The sequence below is a fragment of the Chelonoidis abingdonii genome, chromosome 10, assembly GCF_003597395.2.
Source record: "Chelonoidis abingdonii isolate Lonesome George chromosome 10, CheloAbing_2.0, whole genome shotgun sequence".
NCBI classification, from domain to species: Eukaryota; Metazoa; Chordata; order Testudines; family Testudinidae; genus Chelonoidis; species Chelonoidis abingdonii.
The window spans coordinates 81,624,996-81,645,501 of record NC_133778.1 but is presented as its reverse complement, the minus strand read 5'-3'; the positions used below and the strand labels follow the sequence as shown (position 1 = coordinate 81,645,501).

The 20,506-nt window shown below is 49.2% G+C and overlaps 1 protein-coding gene across 1 annotated transcript in view; it reads right to left on the bottom strand.

Moving 5' to 3' along the window:
- The window catches only part of LOC116821324 (unconventional myosin-X-like), a 290,101-nt gene extending 269,859 nt beyond the window's left edge, over window positions 1-20,242 (bottom strand). Inside the window, exon 1 of the mRNA XM_032774422.1 lies at window positions 20,177-20,242. Coding sequence (XP_032630313.1) covers window positions 20,177-20,197 — 21 coding nt within the window. The 5' untranslated portion in view covers window positions 20,198-20,242. The remainder of the gene's footprint in view (window positions 1-20,176) is intronic.
- Window positions 20,243-20,506: the final 264 nt, after the last annotated feature.

Genomic DNA, 20,506 nt, shown 5'->3' with positions numbered 1-20,506 from the left:
TGAAAGCAGCTATCAAATCCCCCCTCATTCTTCTCTTCTGCAGACTAAACAATCCCAGTTGCCTCAGTCTCTCCTCATAAGTCATGTGTTCCAGCCCCCTAATCATTTTTGTTGCCCTCCGCTGGACTCTTTCCAATTTTTCCACATCCTTCTTGTAGTGTGGGGCCCAAAACTGGACACAGTATTCCAGATGAGGCCTCACCAATGCCGAATAGAGGGGCATGATCACATCCGTCAATCTACTGGCAATGCCCCTACTCAGTCAGAATGGCAGGTCGGGAACTCACAAACAGAGGTGTGGGGTACTGGTCTGTGGAGATCAGAAGGAATGGCATGGAGGCAAGTCACAGCAGAGTGGGTACACATGTCGGCTGGAAGTGAGACTAGCTGTCAGCTCTCTTCCTAGACCTGTTTCATAGGTCAGGAAATACGGAAAAGCAAATTTACACCCATTTAAAAATAAGATAAGCATACAATATTGACCCTGAGAATTTTAAAATGCACCCCAGGAAATTCAGATTGCCAGAGCAACCTTAATTCTGCCCTTCTGCTGAAGCCTTACAAACGGGGCTTTGATTTCAGGACACTGCTGGGTCACGTCAAAAAGCACAGCACGGGAAGTACCAAGCTTAATAATGCACCACGTGTATCAGAGGTTGTCAAAGAGTGCAGTTCCTGCATATTTACACAACAGCAAGCTGAAACAATATGACACCCTCAGGTATGTGCCATAACTGAAAAACATCTTCAACTGAAAGCTTTTATTGTTCTAAATTACTCTGGGAAGGTTGATGCTCTCCCCTCAGCCTCCAGCAAAGCTGTCCTATACAGAAGCTTAATGGGTCTGTATATAATGACACAATGCACAAAAGTAGTTTTAAGTGAGGCATCCCTGCCCATGCCCTTGGATATAAAAAGGCTGAGGATGGCAGCTTGCAGTACTAAGCTAGTAGATATCAGGTGGGAAGGTCACACCTGCCGCCAGATGGTCTCTTCCAAGCCTTAAAATCTAGGAATCTATCTGGAGATGCATTTTTGCAGAAGGCCTGGTCCTAGGTAGCTCATGGCTGACCTCTAACAGTCTACAGCCACAGCTGTAGCTGTTTTGAGAGAGATGCAGTGAATTCTCAGCAGAGACAGCTTGGTGTCTGTTGGCTTTTAGCAACAGTGTTGCAGAGAAACTTAGACCTCCATTAACTGAGTTATTGTAGCTAAGATGTCCTGCATCTACAAGCATTTCATAAGCACATATCACTGTCCTTCCAGCCCCCAGGTGCTGTATATGCATTAAAAATAACTTTCTGTCCTATAATAGTAATTGGAGACATACTAATCTCCTACAACTGGAAGGGACTTTGAAAGGTCATTGAGTCCAGTCCCCTGCCTTCACTAGCAGGACCATTTTTTCCCCCAGGTCCCCAAATGGCCCCCTCAAGGATTGAACTCACAACCCTGGGTCTAGAAGGCCAGCACTCAAACCACTGAGCTATCCCTACCTCTCTCCCTCCCTGCCTGCTGCCCTTGGATTGATGACTGACTGCTGCCTGTGTGTGCACCAGTATTTTCTGCATCTCAGGCTCACAAAGGAAACACTAAAGCAAAAAGGTGGGTGATGGAGCAAGCCCTTGAAGTGAATGAGTGTGGGAATCCTTCCAGTTTCCTCTGGGAGGCCATTCAAGGCTTAGGCCAGGGGTTTGGGACCCCTCAAGGGGTCACAAGGTTATTATATGGAGCTGTCAGCCTGCACCCCAAGCCCCACTTTGCATCCAGCATTTATAATGGTGTTAAATATATTTTTAAAAGTTTTTAATTTATAAGGGGGGGGGTCACACTCAGAGGCTCTCTATGTGAAAGGGGTCACCAGGACAAACGTTTGAGAACCACTGGCCTAGAGCCAGCTGAAGAAAAGAGTCTAAACTCCTGCCCCATCAGATTTATATTGGAGGCCTGAAACACTCCCCACTAGATTCTCGGTGCGTGATCCCGGTCACCTGACAGGGGTAGTAACCTTCTAACAGTGCCTGAGGTCAGGTGACTGGGGCCTTTGTTACGAGCTCTGTTAGATTTGGTGTGCCAGAAAAGCACAGCAGCCCTGCTGACTCTGGATAAGGATAGTCACCAGTTAGAACAACATGCCCCACCCGCCACTCATCATCATGTGCAGTGCAGTAGCACCCAGAGTCCCCACCTAGGATCTGGCCCAACTGTTCCTACCCTACAGTTGCAAGCCTGGGACAGGGCAGTTTCGGTGCAACAGCAAGAGACCATGGAGGGTGCAAGGCCTCACAAATGTCTGGTCTGAAATGACACCATCTAATCTGGCTGAAGGCCATTAGCACAGACCCACATTTTTTCCATATGGCTTTTGGATATTCATGCAAGAGTCTGGCCTCTGATGTACCCAGACTCCATGGTGAGAGCCCAGTAGGATTTGCAAAAATCCTCCGAGCAGGAATGGTTGACAGCAGAAGCTACTAAAGTGTTTTCACTGTATTACAGAAATATGCACCATGCAGACACAGGCCAGCCATCAGCTGCCTTTACATAGGGTAGATGTGATTCTGTTTTCTCTCCTACATATTTCAATGCAGTAAAGATGCCTGCCTTGTGCCAGAGACCAGGGCTGTGGGAGGTCCTTTAACAGTGCCCGCCCACTTCCAGGATCCCAACAGGCCAGAGGCCAGGGCTTTGAGGTGATTCAAGACATGTGCATTGGCTTGTCCCAGTGTCACAGCCCTTCTGGTCCAGATGCTGATGCCCTTCAACAGGTTTGGTTTAGAGTAGTGGTTCTCAAAGCTGATCTGCCTCTTGTTCAAGGAAAACCCTGGCGGCCGGGCCAGTTTATTTACCTGCTGCGTCCGCAGGTTCGGCAAATCGTGGCTCGCTGCTCCAGGCCAATGGGCGCTGCAGGAAGGGCAGCCAGCACATCCCTCGGCCTGTGCTGCTTCCCACAGCTGCAATCGGCCAAACCTGCAGACGCGGCAGGTAAACAAACTGGCCCGGCCTGCCAGGGCCTCTCCCTGAACAAGCAGCGGATCAGCTTTGAGAACCACTGGTTTAGAGTATGAAGTCATAATTTGGAAACCTCTTTAGCCAACAGATGTGAGGGTAGATCCTCTGTCACTCGGAGTCCTTAAATCATTATAGGATGTCTCTCCAGAAAAGATCCTCTCCACCGCCACCAGAATTAGTGGGGCTTAGTGCAGGAACTGCTGGGTGAGATTCTAAGGCAGTGGTTCTCAAACTTTTGTACTGATGACCCCTTTCATATAGTAAACCTCTGAGTGTGACCCCCTTATAAATTAAAAACACCTTTTTATATATTTAACACCATTATAAATGCTGGAGGCAAAGTGGGGTTTGGGGTGGAGGCTGACAACTCATGACCCCCCCATGTAATAACTTCGCAACTCCCTGAGGGGTCCCAACCCCCAGTTTGGCAATGCCTGTTCTATGGCTTACACGATGCAGGAAGTCAGATTTAAATAATCGTGATCCCTTCCGTCCTTAAAAATCTATGAATCAAACACTCAAGGTGTTTCCCTCCCTCTGACTTCTCTGTTGTGTGGAGACTGGTCTCTGCTATGGTTACTGTCCAGTATAGAGGAATTGGCTTCTGAAAGCTGTTATCTATCTAAAGAGAACTTTGTGGGTTCCTAGCCACAGTACAACCTCTGCACTAAGCCATCCTCTCCTCCTGGCCTCAACTGGCTTTGTGGTTACAAATCATGCACCAAAAATTGAGCCAGAGAGGTCCACATGATCCAGACAAGGCCAGAATCAGGTTTCAACAAATGCAGTTTTCAGGAGATTGATCCAGCTGGTCATGAATAAGTGATAGGACAGATATAAACAGAACTTAGCTAACTAATGGAAGTGAGAGCAGGGGCTTAGGACACCCTAGGCCCTTGATGGAAGGCAGGTGACCTGATTGGCCTCAGAAGAGCAGGGAGAGAAGAGAATTTAAAACAGCTTTCAGAAAGTGAGTCACATGACAGCTCTGTACATTATTGATGAACGGATGTGGACTAACTGAGCCAAGCCTCCTCCGCATGGGCCTGCTCCTGCCTCAGCTCAACTCTCAGCTCCTCCTATACAAACTCCATTCCCCCATTACTCTGGACCAGGGATTCTCAAGCTTCATTGCACCGCGACCCCCTTCTGACAACAAACATTACTTCACGATCCCAGGAGGGGGACCAAAGCCTGAACCTTTCCAAGCCCCACTGTCCTGGGTGTGGGGCCAAAGCCTGAGCCCCACCGCTCTGGGTAGGGGGGCCCAAGCCTGAGCCTGCCCAAGCCCCACTGCCCCAGGTGTGGGGCTAAAGCCCGAGCCCCACCGCTCTGGGAAGGGGGGCCAAAGCTGAAGCTCAAGGGCTTCAGCCCCTGGCAGGGGCCTGCAACTTGAGCCCTACCACCCTTGGGCTTTGGCTTTGGTCCTGGGCAGTGGGGCTCAGGCTTTGGCCCCAGGCACCAGCAAGTCTAAGCCAGCCCTGGCGACCACATTCAAAGGGGTTTGTGACCCACAGTTTGAGAGAAGCTGCGCTGGACCATTAGCAGCCCATGCCCTATGCATGGTAGAGCCTCTCTCTTCCCCTCACCAAGCCCCTCCGTCTCCTCAGCCCTCACTTCTTTCAGCTGCTCCCAACTCTGGTCCTAGCTTCTCCCTCACTCAGGAGTCACAGCAGCACTAGAGAGCTAGATGAGAGACACCAACATCACAATATACCTCAGACTGGACCCAAAGCATACTGAAATCAGTGCAGATTCCCATTGCCTTCAGTCAAGCTCTGGCAATTAGGCCAGTGGCTCTCAACCTTTCCAGATGACTGTATCCCTTTAAGGAGTCTGATCTGTCTTGCATACCCCAAGTTTCACCTCACTTAAAAACAACCTGCTTACAAAAAACAAGCATACAAAAGTGTCACAACACACTATTAGTGAAAAATTGTTGACTTCCTCATTTTTACCATATAGTTATAAAATAAATCAATTGGAATATAAATATTGTAGTTATAAGTGGATAGTATATGGAGCAGTATAAACAAGTCATTGTCTGTATGAAATTTTAGTTTGTACTGACTTTGCTAGTGTTTTTTATGTAGCCTGTTGTAAAACTAGGCAACTATCTATATGAGTTGCTGTACCCCCGGAAGACCTTTGTGTTAGGCCACTGGTGTGAGGAGACCACTGCCTAACATGCTGACCAATATTTTCTCATTATTTCCTTGAACTACCCTTTTTGACTGTATCCATCTGTTCTCTTGTCTTAGACTTTCAGCTCTTTGAAGGAGGGGCCATCTTGTTGTGTTTGTGCAGCACCAAGCACAGGGGGGGTTCTGGGCCATGACTAGGGCTCCTAGGCACATCAGGAATAATTAATATAATCTGCATTCCTCGTAACTCACGCTCTGCTGAAAGCAGTTCTGCCCTTGTGGGGTTTGTTTCCCCTCCTCCTCTGTGCTCATGCCCTGCTGACATCTCCCCTTAGGTTAGTGGTCTAATTTAAATTACATTCCTTGGGGCTTCATTCCATGGCTGCAGCAGCAGATGGGGGCACAAGGGCTGGGCAACAGGCACATTTTTTTAGTTGAAAAATAAATCAAATGTTTTATCGATTCCTATGTAGCCTACCAAAAATGCTTGAGAGATTAAGTAATTGGGGTGAACAAAGCAGCTGCTCACCATGCTGTGAAAAGAAGTGAGGTTTTTACACTGAAGAGCAGCACAGCACACGAGAAAGGGGTCTGGCTTGAGAAGCTACCTGTAGGCCAGCTTGTGGGAGACTCAGTAGTTTTGTTATAGTATCCAAAAGACCCATCAAGTTGGCTTGGCAAGATTTATTGTTGTTGTTTAAACAGCCTGGGCTGCACACATGGTGCTTCAAAAGAGTAATAAACAATGCGGTCCGCGCCAGAGCTTGCAGTGTACGCTTAGACACAGCACAAGAGGTGACCACAGACAATGGGGGCTAGGAGAAAGAACAAGCTCACACAGCAGTTTGACTGGTTCAAGCACCTAGATTTGCTTGTGAATGAGGAACTAGTATTTTATTATTGTAATTGTGTGTCTGGGACTGAGGTGACTGGCAGAAGGAAGAAAAGAGGAGTGGGCCAGAAGAGCACAAGGAGGGATAGGCAAAGGAACCGGGAGAGAGGATGGAAGCAAAAACAGCAGGACACATGCAGGTGGCCTTCTGAGACAAGGCAGACACATACAAGGCAAATGGGCTAATCTACTGACAAGCAGGAGCACCGAAAGCTCCCTAGAAGTGAGAGGAGGCCACCAGTGCACGAACCAGGCTCACCCTCACTCCACCCCTTCCTCCCAGGCCCCACTCTAATCTTGCCTCTTCCCCCAAGGTCCCTGCCCCACCCATCACTCATCCTTAAGGCAGGTAAAAAGTGGGAGGGCATAGTCCTCCCTCTTTTAAAAGTGATGATGTCATGGCCTCCTGGTCTGGTGACAAGGCTAGCCAAGGGAAAGTAGAGTCAGTCAGTTGGCAGCCCTGAGTTGTAAACAATATTGGTAGAATTAATCCATGGCACAGAGGCAATTACATATTTATAGTAGAGTCCACAATGTCCCAGCAACTTCACTGAGAAGACGCATTAGGGAGGTTTGTGAATTTCTAACACTCCAACGGGATGAGTGTTTTGCCATTTACGGTCAGAGTTAGTTACTCCAGGTCCCTTTGCTCTTCACGTCACCCCCACGTCTATTCTATTCCTCACTCCACCTGGCTCCCCGCCCCCATGGCACTCCTGTCCCCATTCTCTGCACATAAGTTGCTGCCACCTGGTTCCCTTCTCCCTCTTGTGAATGGTTCTGGTGCTTGAGGGGAGCTCATGTTTCCTCCCATGTACCAAAGCTACTAATGAGGGCAACTCTGCTGGGTCCTCACCACCCAGGCCGGCTCCAGGCACCAGCAAAGGAAGCAGGTGCCTGGGGCGGCCAATAGAAAGGGGCGGCACTCCATCCGTTGTTCAGGCGGCAAGTCCAGGTCTGCGGCGGCGGGTCCTTCAGTGCCTCGCTTCCTCTTCAGCAGCACTTCAGTGGCAGCTCAATCACTCTGCTTCAATCACATTTTTTCTTTTTCTTTTTTTTTTTCCATCGTCGCTTGGGGTGGCAAAAAAGCTGGGGCCGGCCCTGCTCACCGTTGTTTCCAGATGCTTTTAGAGGCATCCACACTTTTCATGCCATTAAGAGCTGGGAGCCCGCAGAGGCAGCTGGGGACAAGGAGGAGGCAGGAGTATGACCTGCCAGCTCTCTGCAAACCATTAGCAAATGCTCCATAGACCCAATTTGGGATCAGCAGTTCCAGGAACTTGTAATGCTCACTAGTAAGAGCAATTCCATTCTTTTACTAAAGACAGACATTACCCCTACACGGCTGTAATCACTAGGAACCCTTCTTTTCAGGCTTGAAGATACGTACCATATTCAGGGCTCAGATTCAGTCAGTATATGCCAGTTTGATTGTCATAAACAGATAGTAGGAGTTAATAGAACAGAAGTACTTTATATCTCTTTTGACTGCAAAGGGTTAACAAGTTCAGTAAGCCTGGCTGTCACCTGACCAGAGGACCAATCAGGGGACAGGATACTTACTTTCAATCTTGAGGGAGGGAAGTTGTGTGTGCTTGTGACGATGCGGTTCTGCGGGACCCCACTGAGGTGCCAATTCCAGGACCAATTGCTCACAAACAGGGCAGTCACAGCCCAAGGCTGGGGTTTCCACCTCTGAGGCAAACCAACCGCCAGACAAAAATGACTTGGTTTCATCCCCACTGGCCTAACACAAGTCACACAAGCAATTTCCTTAGACACTCCAGTCTCACATGTATCCACCAGTGGCCAACCGCGCCTGGGGATGAATGGTTATATGAAAACCAACACCCCAGTAAAAGAAAAGGTTCTCTCGATCCCAAAGGACCAAGCCCCAGACCCAGGTCAATATACACATCAGATCCTTACCCACAAATCACGCTGGTGCCAATCCTTAGAATCTAAAATCTAAAGGTTTATTCATAAAAGGAAAAAAGGTAGAGATGAGAGCTTAGAATTGGTTAAATGGAATCAATTACATACAGTAATGGCAAAGTTCTTAGTTCAGGCTTGTAGCAGTGATGGAGTAAACTGCAGGTTTAAATCAAGTCTCTGGAGTACATCCCCAGCTGGGATGGGGTCATTCAGTCCTTGTGCAGAGCTTCAGTTTGTAGCAAAGTCCCTCCAGAGGTAAGAAGCAAGGGATTGAAGACAAGATGGAGATGAGGCTCTGCCTATATAGGCTTTGTTCCAGGTGTAGAACACTCCTTGTTCCTGACTTGTGGAAAAGTACAGCAAAATGGAGTCTGCATCACATGGCCCAGTTCTGCACACCCTACGAGTCACAAGGCGTATTCCTCCTCTCATGGGTCATTTGTGTGCTAATGGTCCTTAAATGGCCATCAAGAGGCTAAAGCTGAAGCTGCAGACCATTGTCTGGGTTGTTCCACAGTACACAACACAAAGTCTGAATACAGACCAGTATACAGCCAATATCATAACTTCAACTAACAGAAAATGATACAGATATACAGGACAGAACAATCATAACGCAGTAACCTGTAACCTGGTATTAGACACTTATATGACGCCCTTTACATAGATCTGGTGTCACTACAGGACTTGGTTACGAACCTATGTTCTATATGGCCCCCGGTCCCAGTCTATATCAATAACATCACAGTGCGTTAGTTTTTGTTGTTGTTCTCTCTGGTTTCTGAAGAGGGACCAGACGTGGCAACCAGGTTCTCTCTCATACAGCTCTTATAAAGTTCAGAATAGTGAGTACTAGGAAGATAAAGCGAGTTAGGGTTATTTGTTCTTTATTTCAAATGTGCATTTGGCTGAAGGAGTTCAGTTGGTATTGGCTAGAAGGAGTTCAATTTTGTATTTTGTTGAAAGGATTTTAATTTGTACTTGTTACTTAGGTGCTGGGAGGGTATTCCCAGTGTCTATAGCTGAAAGACCCTGTACCTATTCCATTTTAAATGTAAATAGAGATAATTTTTACGGTTTTTTTCTCTCTAATTAAAAGTTCTTGTTAAGAACCTGATTGTTTTTTATTCCTGGGTGGAAACCCAGGGGAACGGGGTCTGGATTCACCAGGGAATTCGTGGGGAGAAAGAGGGAAGGGGGAGAGAGAGGGCTAAGTTCTCTCTGTGTTAGATTACTAGTCTCTCTCAGGGAGAGTCTGGGGAGGGGGAGAGAGAAGGTGGGGAAGGTGCATTTTCCTCTCTGTTTAAAGAATTCAAGAGTTTGAATCACAGTGATCTTCCGGGTACCCAGGGAGGGGAAGCCTGGGAGAGGCAAACGGTGGGGAAAAGGGTATTACTTTCCTTGTGTTAAGATCCAGAGGATCTGGGTCTCGGGGTTCCCCGGGCAAGGTTTGACGGGACCAGAGCTACCAGGCACTGGAAATTCCTGGTGGTGGGCAGCACTACAGTTTCTATAGCTGGTAATTGAGCTTAGAGGAATTCATGCCTGGTACGATCCCATCTTTGGACGCTAAGGTCAGAGTGGGGATTTATAACATGACACTGATGTACAAGGACCTCTTTCATCTCGTCTGCCTCTTATTCTGGAGGAACTAAAGCTTATTTAAAAAAAAAAAGTGGATTCTTACTTGTTATGATTGCTGAGATACACCTGGGTCACGTTTTTTAGACTAACCATCAACAACATCTGTCTGAATCTGCAGATATCAAACCATAAGCCCTTAAACTGCCCCCACCAATCTCAGTGAGAGCACTGGCTGATACTTTCATGTATCTACTATGTAATGTGGGAAAGAGAGAGATCCACATTATGAAGATTATGAAGGAAAAGGAAGGTGATCATGAACAGTCAGCATGAAGTTCACCAAGGCAAGTCATCGCCTAAACCTACCTGATTGCCTTCTATATGACATAAACTGCTCTGTGGATAAGGGGAAAGACGTGGACATGATATATATTGACCTTAGCAAAGCTTTTGATACGTCTCGCCACAGTATTCGTGCCAGCAAGTTAAAGATATATAGGGCTGGATGAATGGACCTATAGGGTGACTAGAAAGCTGGCAGACTGTGAGGCTCAACAGGCTAGTGAATCAATTGGGCCCCTTAATGTTTTTTCCCCCCCCTAGTTTTTTGGCAGCCGTATCAAGCGGGGTGTCCCAGGGATCTGTCCTGGGACCAGCTTTGTCAAGATCTTTATTAAATGATCTGGATGATGGATTGGATTGCACCTCTCGCAAGTTCAGATGCCACTAAGCTGGAGGAGTGGTAGATAAGCTGGAGGGTAGGGCTAAGGTCCAGAGTGATCTAGACTAAATTGGAGGATTTCGACATAAAGAAATCTGATGAGATTCAGCAAAGCACAAGTGCATGGAGTCCTGCATTAGGACATCGAGAAGCCCATGCACCACTACAGGCTGGGGATGACTGGGCTTAAGAAAGCAGTTTCTGCAGAAAAGGACCTGGGGATTACAGTGGATGAGAATCTGGATATGAGTCAGCGGTAGGGCGTGCCCTCGTTGCCAAGGGATAAAACATATTGGCTGCATTAGTAGGAGCATTGCCAGCAGATCGAGGAAGTGATCATTACCCTCTATTCGGCACTGGTGAGGCACCATCTGGAGTATTGCGTCCAGTTTTGGGGCCCCACTACAGAACGGATGTGCACAAATTGAGAGAGTTAGCGGAGGGCAATAAAAATGATCAAGGGGGCTGGAGCACATGACTTACGAGGAGAGGTTGAGGAACTGGGATTGTTAGTCTGCAGAAGCGAAGAGTGGGTGTGGATTTGACAGCAGCCTTCAACTATAAGGGGGGTTTCCAAATAGGATGGAGCTCATCTGTTCTCAGTGGTGGCAGATGACAGAACAAGGAGCAATGGTGTCAAGTTGCAGTGGGGGAGGTTTAGGTTGGTATTAGAAACATATTTCACTAGGAGGGTGGTGAAGCACTAGAATGGGTTCCCTAGGGAGGTGGTGGAATCTCCTTCCTTAGAGGTTTTTAAGGTCAGGCTTGACAAAGCCCTGTCTGGGATGATTTAGTTGGGGTTGGTCCTGCTTTGAGCAGGGGGGTTGGACTCATGAGGTCTCTTCCAACCCTGATATTCTATGATTCTATGCTTTAGTCAAGCACATGTTATTGTACTTGATTCTGGCGTAACTGGGTGAAACTGAATGGCCTGTGCTATACAGGAGGTCAGAGCAAATTATCCAATAGTTCCTTCTGGCTTTAAGATCTGTGAATCTAATCCTGCAATACCCTGTTTGAGATAGAGTGAGCAGCACAGCTCACAGTATCCAGATGAGGCTGCACCACTGACTTATAGGTGGTATTATAATATTTTCCATATTATTCTCCTTCCTATTCATTAAGCATCCTAATATCTTCTTTGCTTTTCAACTGCAGGTCAAATTTTACAGGTTAGAACCTTGTAAGATATATGAGTAGTTCAGTTTTTATCTTCCAGTGTTACTTTCCTCCACAGGTGCATCCAATGTTACAATGGAAATGGACTTCCTGCAATATTGTAGCAGATCATTTACTGAGTAATATGCAATCCTGGAATAAAAGACCACACAGATGCACAAGAAGGCAGGGGGATATTTAAATCTCAATGTCCTGTTTTATAAGATTAAAGTTGTAACCTTAATATTACATTTAAATAGTTAACAAATTTTCTTTAAAATGAAGGGGATAAAGAAGAAACACAGTGCCCCATTGGCAATTAGCAATTAAATAATAAGGGAGGTGATGAGCAAAGCCTGAATTGTAAGAAACGGTTTGGTGAGAGATGAAATGGCAGCTGCAGACTGGAGCCCAAGAGAGATGTGTGTTCCTCGTGTGCTTTTCCTTGGAGGGCTTCCATCCAAGAACTTAGCAGATCCAGCCTATAGCTAAGCTTATAAGATCTGACAAGGTCACAGCTAATGGGAGTATGGCTGCAGACTGAAGCCCTGGGAAGAGAGTTGACAGGAACAGGAATCGAATCAGTGTAAGAGCCTTCTGCTCTGCAGCCCCTGTATCACGAACAAGGCTCCTGTCTTACCTGAAATGAGAGGGAGAGTCACTCCCTTCTTCCTTTGCTGTGTCCCAGCTTCTCCCTACCTTTGTTGCAGTTTATCACTGAAGAGTATTTTGGGGAGATTCACATAAACTGTAAGATTCTCTACACAGTGGAGATTTGCCTTGAAATACACATGCTTGCCCCAGTAATGCAGAGATCACCACAGTCATTAATTGCATTAGTTTGTATTAGAAGATGTGGGTTTGGTTTTACTCACAATTTTCAAGTTGGGCATACAGAGTCCACTAGGTAATCACATCTTACCATTATCTTTCCTCTTCCCCAATTCCATATATTTATTACTCTCTGGTTAGACTGTAAGTTCTGTGAGGCAATGACTGTCTCTTGCTATGTGTTTGTGCAACACCCACTACAATGGGGCTTACGGCCTCCGGGTGCTACTGCAATATAAACAAATATAAACGGTATTTGCCTCCATCCCATTGCACACTCTGCCACCAACACTGCTTGAACAAGGGACAGAAGCGTGGGATGCTTTAGGATAATGGCTACCTTGCAAGTTGGACCAGTACCCTCACCACCAACAGCTGGAGAACTGTGTTTTATGCAGCAATACTCCTGTCACCATCTGACATGTAGCCAACTGGTTGAATGTAAAGACATGTTTACTAGCTTGTAACTACAGGACACCTGTCTGCAGAGGGTGCTTCTGGGAACAGTTCTAGGACCTGGGAAAGTGTGGCTCAGAATAGATCAAATTGTTCCCTGTGAACTAGAGCAAGGACTTCAGAGCCCTCTCCTCAGATGTCCTATAGGATTCCCTGCCACACCACACCTCCTCCTCTGCACAACAGCCCCCCTTCCCCCATTCCTATAGCAGGAAGGTGCAGAACCTATGAGTTGCTTCTCCTTCCAAGGCATTTCCCAGCAGCTGTTAACACATGGGTACTCTGCTCAATGTTATCTGGAGCGACAGGATGTCACATGAGGTCAATGTCAACAAAGTCAGAGTTAACTAACCATTCCCTTTTCTCACCCAGGGAAGAACCAATCACAGCAGATAAGGCTCAGTGGATCCCTCCTGTGCCTCTGGCCACCATCCATCTCTCATGGATTTTACCTTACCTGAACTGGGGGGGAAAAGCAGCTGAAGGAGAATTTCTAATCGAATATCTCCAACCAATGACCAAGTCACTCCTTTAATTACCAAGGTGTCTCCCTGCAGTTGCAGGGGATTGGATTCAATGATGTAGGAGGTCCCTTCCAGTCCTACATAGAAAGGAGCCAGCATTAACCAGGACCACTGAAGTAAGTGGTGCAATGAGCCAGCAAGTTTATCACTGCATCATCCCAGTGGGATGCACAGTTCCTCCTTCTACAAACAGAATCAACTGAATGCTGGGGGGGGGGGAAGCCATTTAGCCTGTGATAAGTCCTCTGCTGGCATCAGCTTGTGAGAGCCATTTGCCTGCCACCTGTTCCAAACTCTGTCTGCTCAAATAATTTGCAGACCAGAGGGGGCTGGACTCATCAGATAAGTGGGTCATTGTGACTTGCTTGGCCCATTTTTCTATGCTGATGCCGCCTCCTATGAGGGCAAATAAGCCATGACTCTTCCAAGCCCACGTGCTCGCCCAGTGACAACCATTCCTTTCATCACTAACACAGTGGCAGAGACTAGTCCAAAGGGAACAGACAGGGGGCACTTGAGGTCACAGACTTTGGAACACAAGGGGCTCCCAGGATGGAATGTGAAAACCATAGACCTTCCCAGAAGTTCAGTACTTGCATGTAAGACTCCAGAAGAAGAAGAAGAAAAAGGTGAGAGGTGTTTGTTTTGTTAAGCAATTTCTGCTGCATTCTCCCAAGATTCAGTTCCTATTACCCCTCCTTCGGGTCCCAAGGAACCAGAGCACCAGCCATCACTCACCCTAGCAGAGAGGCCAGGACAGCTGCAGCTCTTACTCCCCAGGCACCCAGGGAGAAGCAGCACAAACCAATGAAACACAGTTTTAAACTGGCACAGACTTTTCCCCTTTGGGAATCTTACAAAGCTGTTTGGAGGATTTATTTTAAAATAGCAGCAAAAAAAGCTTTGCATTTTGCTTTAAGGGGAAAAGGAGAGATGCCCAGCCCCTAAAACACTGGCACTTCCCAGCCTATGAGCACTCCGAAAGTTAGACAAATCCACTAAAGGTGTGACATTAACACGCCTAAGGTAAAGTGCATTAAACCCCTGTGGGTTTAACCCACACTCTCATTCAGAAATATTAACACCTGGCTCCTGTGCAGCATTCTTCATCAGCAGCTCTCCAGTGCTTTACACAGGAAGTCAGTGTCATTGTCCTTATTTTACAGATGGGGAAACTGAGGCACTAGGAGGTAAAGTGATTTACCCAAGATCATCCAGCAGGCCAGTGGCAGAGCTGGGAACAGAACCCAGGTCCCAGCATCTCAGGCCAAGGTTCTAGCCACTATGAAACACTGCCTTAGTGCACTCTAGTTTAATCCTCCTTCCAGTGAGCTAAGGCCATGTGACTTCTGAATGGAAGCATCCCCACAGAGGTTTAATGTGATCTAAATTCACACCTTTAATTTATTTGTCTTAACTTTCCTGAGTGTTCCTGTGCAGAAAAACCTTAAGAGGAACACGTCAGTGACTGCAACAGATGCTGCTCATCAGTACAGACTGACGCTGGGACTAACCCAGTGGCCATCGCCTGACTGCAAAGAACAGAAGAGGGAAGGGTGCAGCGTCTCCTTTAACCCCAGCCCTGACATTCCTGCTCCTCAAGGGGAGTCAGAGAGCAAGTCACATCCTCTGGGTCTCACCCACATCCGGCCCACATGCCAGACACGCAGAGAAAACAGAGTCCATCACCACTCCTTGCAGTGCTGGGTGGCCCGAGCCCCTCCCTCTCACAGTCTGGGCACGGAGCACACTGCAGCAGCCATGCAGGAAGGCAGCAAAGTGAAGACACCATTTCAGCTCCTCTCTGTAGCCACATTTTGCCACTAATATAGAGATCCTAAACCTTAGGTCTGGCTGACCTGTGCTTGGCATATGACTGGGGAGAGGAGGCAAAGGCAGCCGTGCACCAGTTCTCTGCTCTCCTGATCCCCCAGAAACCACTGGGGGTTATCTGGCCTTTGCTCTAAATTAAGGTGGCCTCCAGGTAGCTCTGCTTTACAGCCATCTGCAGTACGCCTCCAAAGGGCCATCCTAGGAGCCAAGGATCACCAGGGCACAGTGCAGTCTGTCCGCCTCCCCCTCCATGGCTCCCTATCCCAGAAGGCAGTGAGAGGCATGATGAAGAGATGGCTACACTCTCTCTACACCACCCAGTGGTTTCTCACCATCAAGCAATTCCCAGCTGGCCAGATAGACCTACTCTATGTAAGGCTCCTTTGCACCACTGGGGCAGCAGGAAGCCACCTTATCATGGTGGAGGCCCTAGCCCATAATCTTTGGGATCAGTTTACAAAGGATCCAGCTGGTTCTTCTTATCTGGAATGCTGCATTGCCCTGTGCGTATCACATGGTGTTTACGCTGAGCACCTTGGAGACCAGCAAGGACATGGGGCTTTAAGTTATCCAGTGTGAGAGGTGACCTCCCTCCCCTGTACCTCCTCAGATCAACAGAGCCCTGTGGACACAAAACTTATACCCGCATCTGATCTGCAATCCGCAAACATGTTCCAGGGATATAAAGTGGATATCCACAGATTTGCAGAGCTCTAGGTATAAAATTTTTATCCGCATCCGATCTGCAAACATCGTCCATGGACACCTACATCCGGGGATACCCGCAGATATCTGAAGCTACAAAGCAGATACCTGCAGATTTGCAGGGCTCTATAGATTGGTTCCCTGGGATAGAATCCACCTCTCCTGAAGCATAAATGGGGTGGAGTTGCCCCCTGTGAAAATCCCAGTGCAGTGCAGCACAGGACTCCAACGCAGCCCCCACACACAATGCCCAGCACATCAAAGGAGTGGGTGAAGATGGCAGAGTTGCCAGCGCGCAGAGCTCCAGCTGTTCTAGTCTGTGGGGAAGGGTAAAAGCCACATTCACACGCACAGAGTGTGTTTCCTGTGAGTGCAGGTCAGAGTCTGGCCCTTGTCTAAGAGACAAGCTTGCCCTCGTTCTCTAGCCTCGTTCACCTTGTCTCCACTAGGGTCTGTCAAACCCATGATTCCTCGCAGAATCTGTAGCATACCCAAGGCTCAGGCATTTTCACAACATGTCCCCAAGACCATGTAAGCAGCAAAAGGCTCTGTCTACTTGGGGTCACATACATGTTTAGATAGGCCAGGTTAGGCAGATGCTGACTGTCTGGGTCCTGCTGGGAGGCGAAATGCTGAGAGACACACACATTTAGAGGATGCTGGGATTCCCTTCTTCAACCTCCCAGTTCCATTTATCCTCTTCCCCAGTCAGTGTGTCAAGCTCCTCAGTGGCTGGTTCTGCTGTTGAGAGGGTAGGAATTTCCCAGCAGCTGAGGGGTGGAAAAGAGGCTTTGATCAAGGGGCCCCCACCGCAGATAGTGAGTCCCATCTAATTCAATGCAGGCAGCACAGGCTCCCAGTAGCATTAGGTTAATCAGCTAATGGATGCAGCAGCCCCTGGCCATGTGCTCTGCAGAGAGACCCTGGGGGCAGAAGCCCCCACCAGGAATCTGTGAAAACATCTGTTCTGATAAAGACGGTGAAGTGGGAGAGGGGACAGGACTAAGCCCGTTAACTCAACTGCTCCATCTAACCATTGTCAACAGATAACTCCCTCAAGTCTGGCAGGACCAGTGGTTCCCACTTTACCTAGTGCGAGGGAGGGACACAGCAGGCAGACACAGGGTTTAATGGCCTGGAAACTAATGCAGGGTGGGAAACCTCCAGCATGAATCCCAGAGAACTGAACTGAAGATCAGCTCACTCAGAGGCGGAGATCCCCAGCAGGAGGCTCACAGAGTTCAGCTATATGCTCCACTCGATGGACGCTGCCATGCTCAGGCAATGCAGACATCTGGTGCCATCGGGAGTGATTAGGAAGGGGAGGGACCCACTTGCAAACAGAGAACATCCTTCACCAAGGAAGGTCCTTGGTCTAGGCTCAAAATCCAGATTCACTGGCCAAAGAGGGAGAGAAAGAGAGAAAAAAAACTAGGGAGGTCTCTAGGGTGCCAGTCACTGCAGTAGCTAGGCTCCCTTACACACAGGCCTCGATTTCCTTTTGGAAAATGGTGGAATCTTGCTTTGCAGGGGCTGCCAGGCTCGTTAGGGGTTTGCAAAGCCTGTGAGGGGCCCAACAAAGAGAGCTGTGACAAGGGCGTAAAGGACTGATGGGCCTGTCTAGTGGATGTATGATAACGCAGGAGTCCGAGTCATCTGCTGGCACGAAGGCGACTGGGCAACAGCACTGCGGAGAGGCAGGGGAATCACAAACAGGTGCCACTATGCTGCACGCTCCTACACAGTGTCAAAACTCAGCTTGGGACCTGTGCCACGTGCAGACAGCACAGCTGCAACATGAACATACAGGGGCATCCTCACATCTTCTATGGGTCATCCTGATTATCAGTTCAAAGGTTTTTTTCTCTCTCCTGCTGCTGCTAGCTCATCTCAATCGATTGGCCTCTTACAGTTAGTATGGCTACTCCCACCTTTTCATGTTCTCTGTATGGATATCTTCTTTCTGTGTGTTCCATTCTATGCATACGATGAAGTGGGTTTTAGCCCACGAAAGCTTATGCTCAAATAAATGTGTTAGTCTCTAAGGTGCCACAAGTACTCCTGTTCTTCTTGCAGATACAGACTAACACAGCTGCTGCTCTGAAATCTGACACAGTGAATCCCTTCCCCACTCTCTCCCAATGAGCTCTTCACCTGAACTAGGAGAACTAAATACATTTGGAGCTCAGCCTCTCTCGCAGTTCCCCCAGCACCTACTGCTGCTTATAGGGTTTTTGCAGGCCTCACTAGATGGTCACCTGAGGGGAAAGACCTGAACAGCCCCTCCCACCCACAAACAAAACCTAAATCCCTTCACTTCCTCTCTCAGCATCTGCACATTCAAAATTAAAATGAGACCCCCAAATTCACACAGCGAGGGCACCTGCACTGAGGGCTATTCCTTCAGACAAGGGGCAGGGCACAGAGACCGGGGAGGGAGGGGTAACAGCTGCTCCATGCTGGGGTCTGAATCACAACCCCGAGAACTCCCATTAAGTGTGGGGAACAGTTACCTACCTTGGTGCTATTGTTACAAACATACACTTTGCGGCTCTGGACTGCTCTGCCAGGGCACAGGGCATGGAGGGTCAGATACACTGGGCCAGACCATCAAGCCCATGTCCTGCATCCAGCAGCAACTAACACCAAATGCTTCAGAGAAAGGTAAGACTCCCACATGCATCTGGCCAAATGTGCCATGCTTCTCATTGGCTGACTTCTCCCTTGATCCTGAGGGAGACATTCTAAGGCAGGAGCTCTGACTCCCACTTCGACTGCAAATACTGCAACTGCCAATGGTGCTGTTATCAACAGGCACATAGCACTCACCCCACTCTCATCCTCCCGGTACCCCCCACCCCCCACAGCTGCTAACATCACCATGGGCTCTGAGCCTTTTTCCCCAGGGAAGGATCCATGCTGGGCAGTGCCCCACACTTTGCTGCGTGGATGCACATTGCCCTAACACATCCGGACTGCTAGAAGATGCCCACACTACACCGGTCAGCCCAGCGGTCATGGCAGGCCACTGAGCATACTCATGTGATGCCACAGGGAGTGGCGCTGTTACTGAGGCCTGCCAAAATTGTGACCTAGAGCCTCCACTAATCGGTCTTTTAGACAGTGAACACAGAAACAGTCAGACCAGCAGCCTGTCTTCCAACAGCAGCCGATGCTAGGTGTTCCAAAGGGACAGAGCAGGCAGGGCAGGGCAGTTTATCAAGTGATCCATCCCCTGTCACCCAGTCCCAGCATCTGGCAGCCAGAGGCTAAGGACACTCAAAGCATGGGGTTGCAGCCCTGACCATCTTAGCTAATAGCCAGTGATGGACCTGGCCTCCATGAACTTACCTAGTTTCTTTTTTGAACCCTATTATAGTTGTGGCCTTCACAACATCCCCTGGCAAAGAGTTCCACAGGCTGCCTGTGAGAGGTGGAGAACTCTCTTTTTTTTGTTTTAAACTTGCTGCCTATTCATTTCATTGGGTGACCCCTAGCTCTTGTGTTATGTGAAGGGGTAAATAACACTTCCCAATTCCCCTTCTTCCAATCAGTCATGATTTTACAGACCTCAATCATATAGCTCCAGGGCTCAGTGGCCCTTTCAGAAGCCCTGCTCCCCCCAGGGTTCCCCAGCATCCTGCTAGCACTGCACACTGCAAACCAGAGCCACGATCAGCCTCCTGAACTGACACACACACAAGGAGAGACTTTCCCAGCCCCAAAGAAATTCCAGTCAAAGGATTCCCATCCCCAGAACATGACTCTGGCTGGCTCCACAGCACGGGAAAGCTGAGTGTTTCCTCTGTGGTTACTTCTGCATTTACTGGCCCCGAGTTCGCAAGACCTCGGTTCTCGTTCTGGCACAGGGGAGCAGGAGGCTGTCATTTCTCACCGGAGTCTGGCCCGTGACCCTTCCCTCCCGCCCGCCACCAACACACTCACACACGCTTTGCAGGAAGTGTTAGGCGGGTTTTTGCAGCCTCCCCTCAGCTGTGGAATCCGCCCAGCCCCAACCGGCTCCGATGCGCGTCTCCAAGCCTTTCCCACCGCTGCACAATGCAACAGAGCCGGGCTGAGGGGAGTTTGCTGCAGCTCCCGCACAGCGTTACTTCACCCAGATGCTGCATGAGGACAGGAGAGGCTGGACCCGGTTATTCAGGGCTGCGGCTGCCCACTCGCTGCAGCAAGAGCTCGGGGGGCTGGGCAGGACCTGGCAGCTCCGAGGGGAGGCTGCCCCGCTGCAGCGAGAGGGGAGCCAGGGAGCTCCTGGGGCTGGTTTCTCTTCCCCAGTTGGGGGAGGCCGCTGTGGGGCCAGGTTTTCCCGCACCCCGGAAGCATGGCCCCGCCCCCCCAGCCGCCGAAACCCGCCGCTTCCTACCTCTCGGAAGAAGTTTTCCATTTGCAGCTCTCCCGCCGGGTCCCCCGGAGCCGCGTTTCTGTCCGGGCGCAGCCCAGGTGGCAGGAAAGGCTGGAAGCCGCAGGAGCCAGAGCGCGGCGGCCCCGGGCAGCTACTGTCTGGCGCTCACTGCCCCATCCTCGGCTCGCGGCGGGCGGGCAGCGCGTGTCCGTGGGTTGCGCAGCGCGTGTCCGTGGGTTGCGCAGCGCCCCTGCGGCCGAGCAGAGGCCCAGTCTCGCGACCCCGCGTCGGCTTGAACGGGCTCCGCCGCTGCCGGCCCCGAGGTGTCACGCGGGAAGCGGCCCCAGCCCA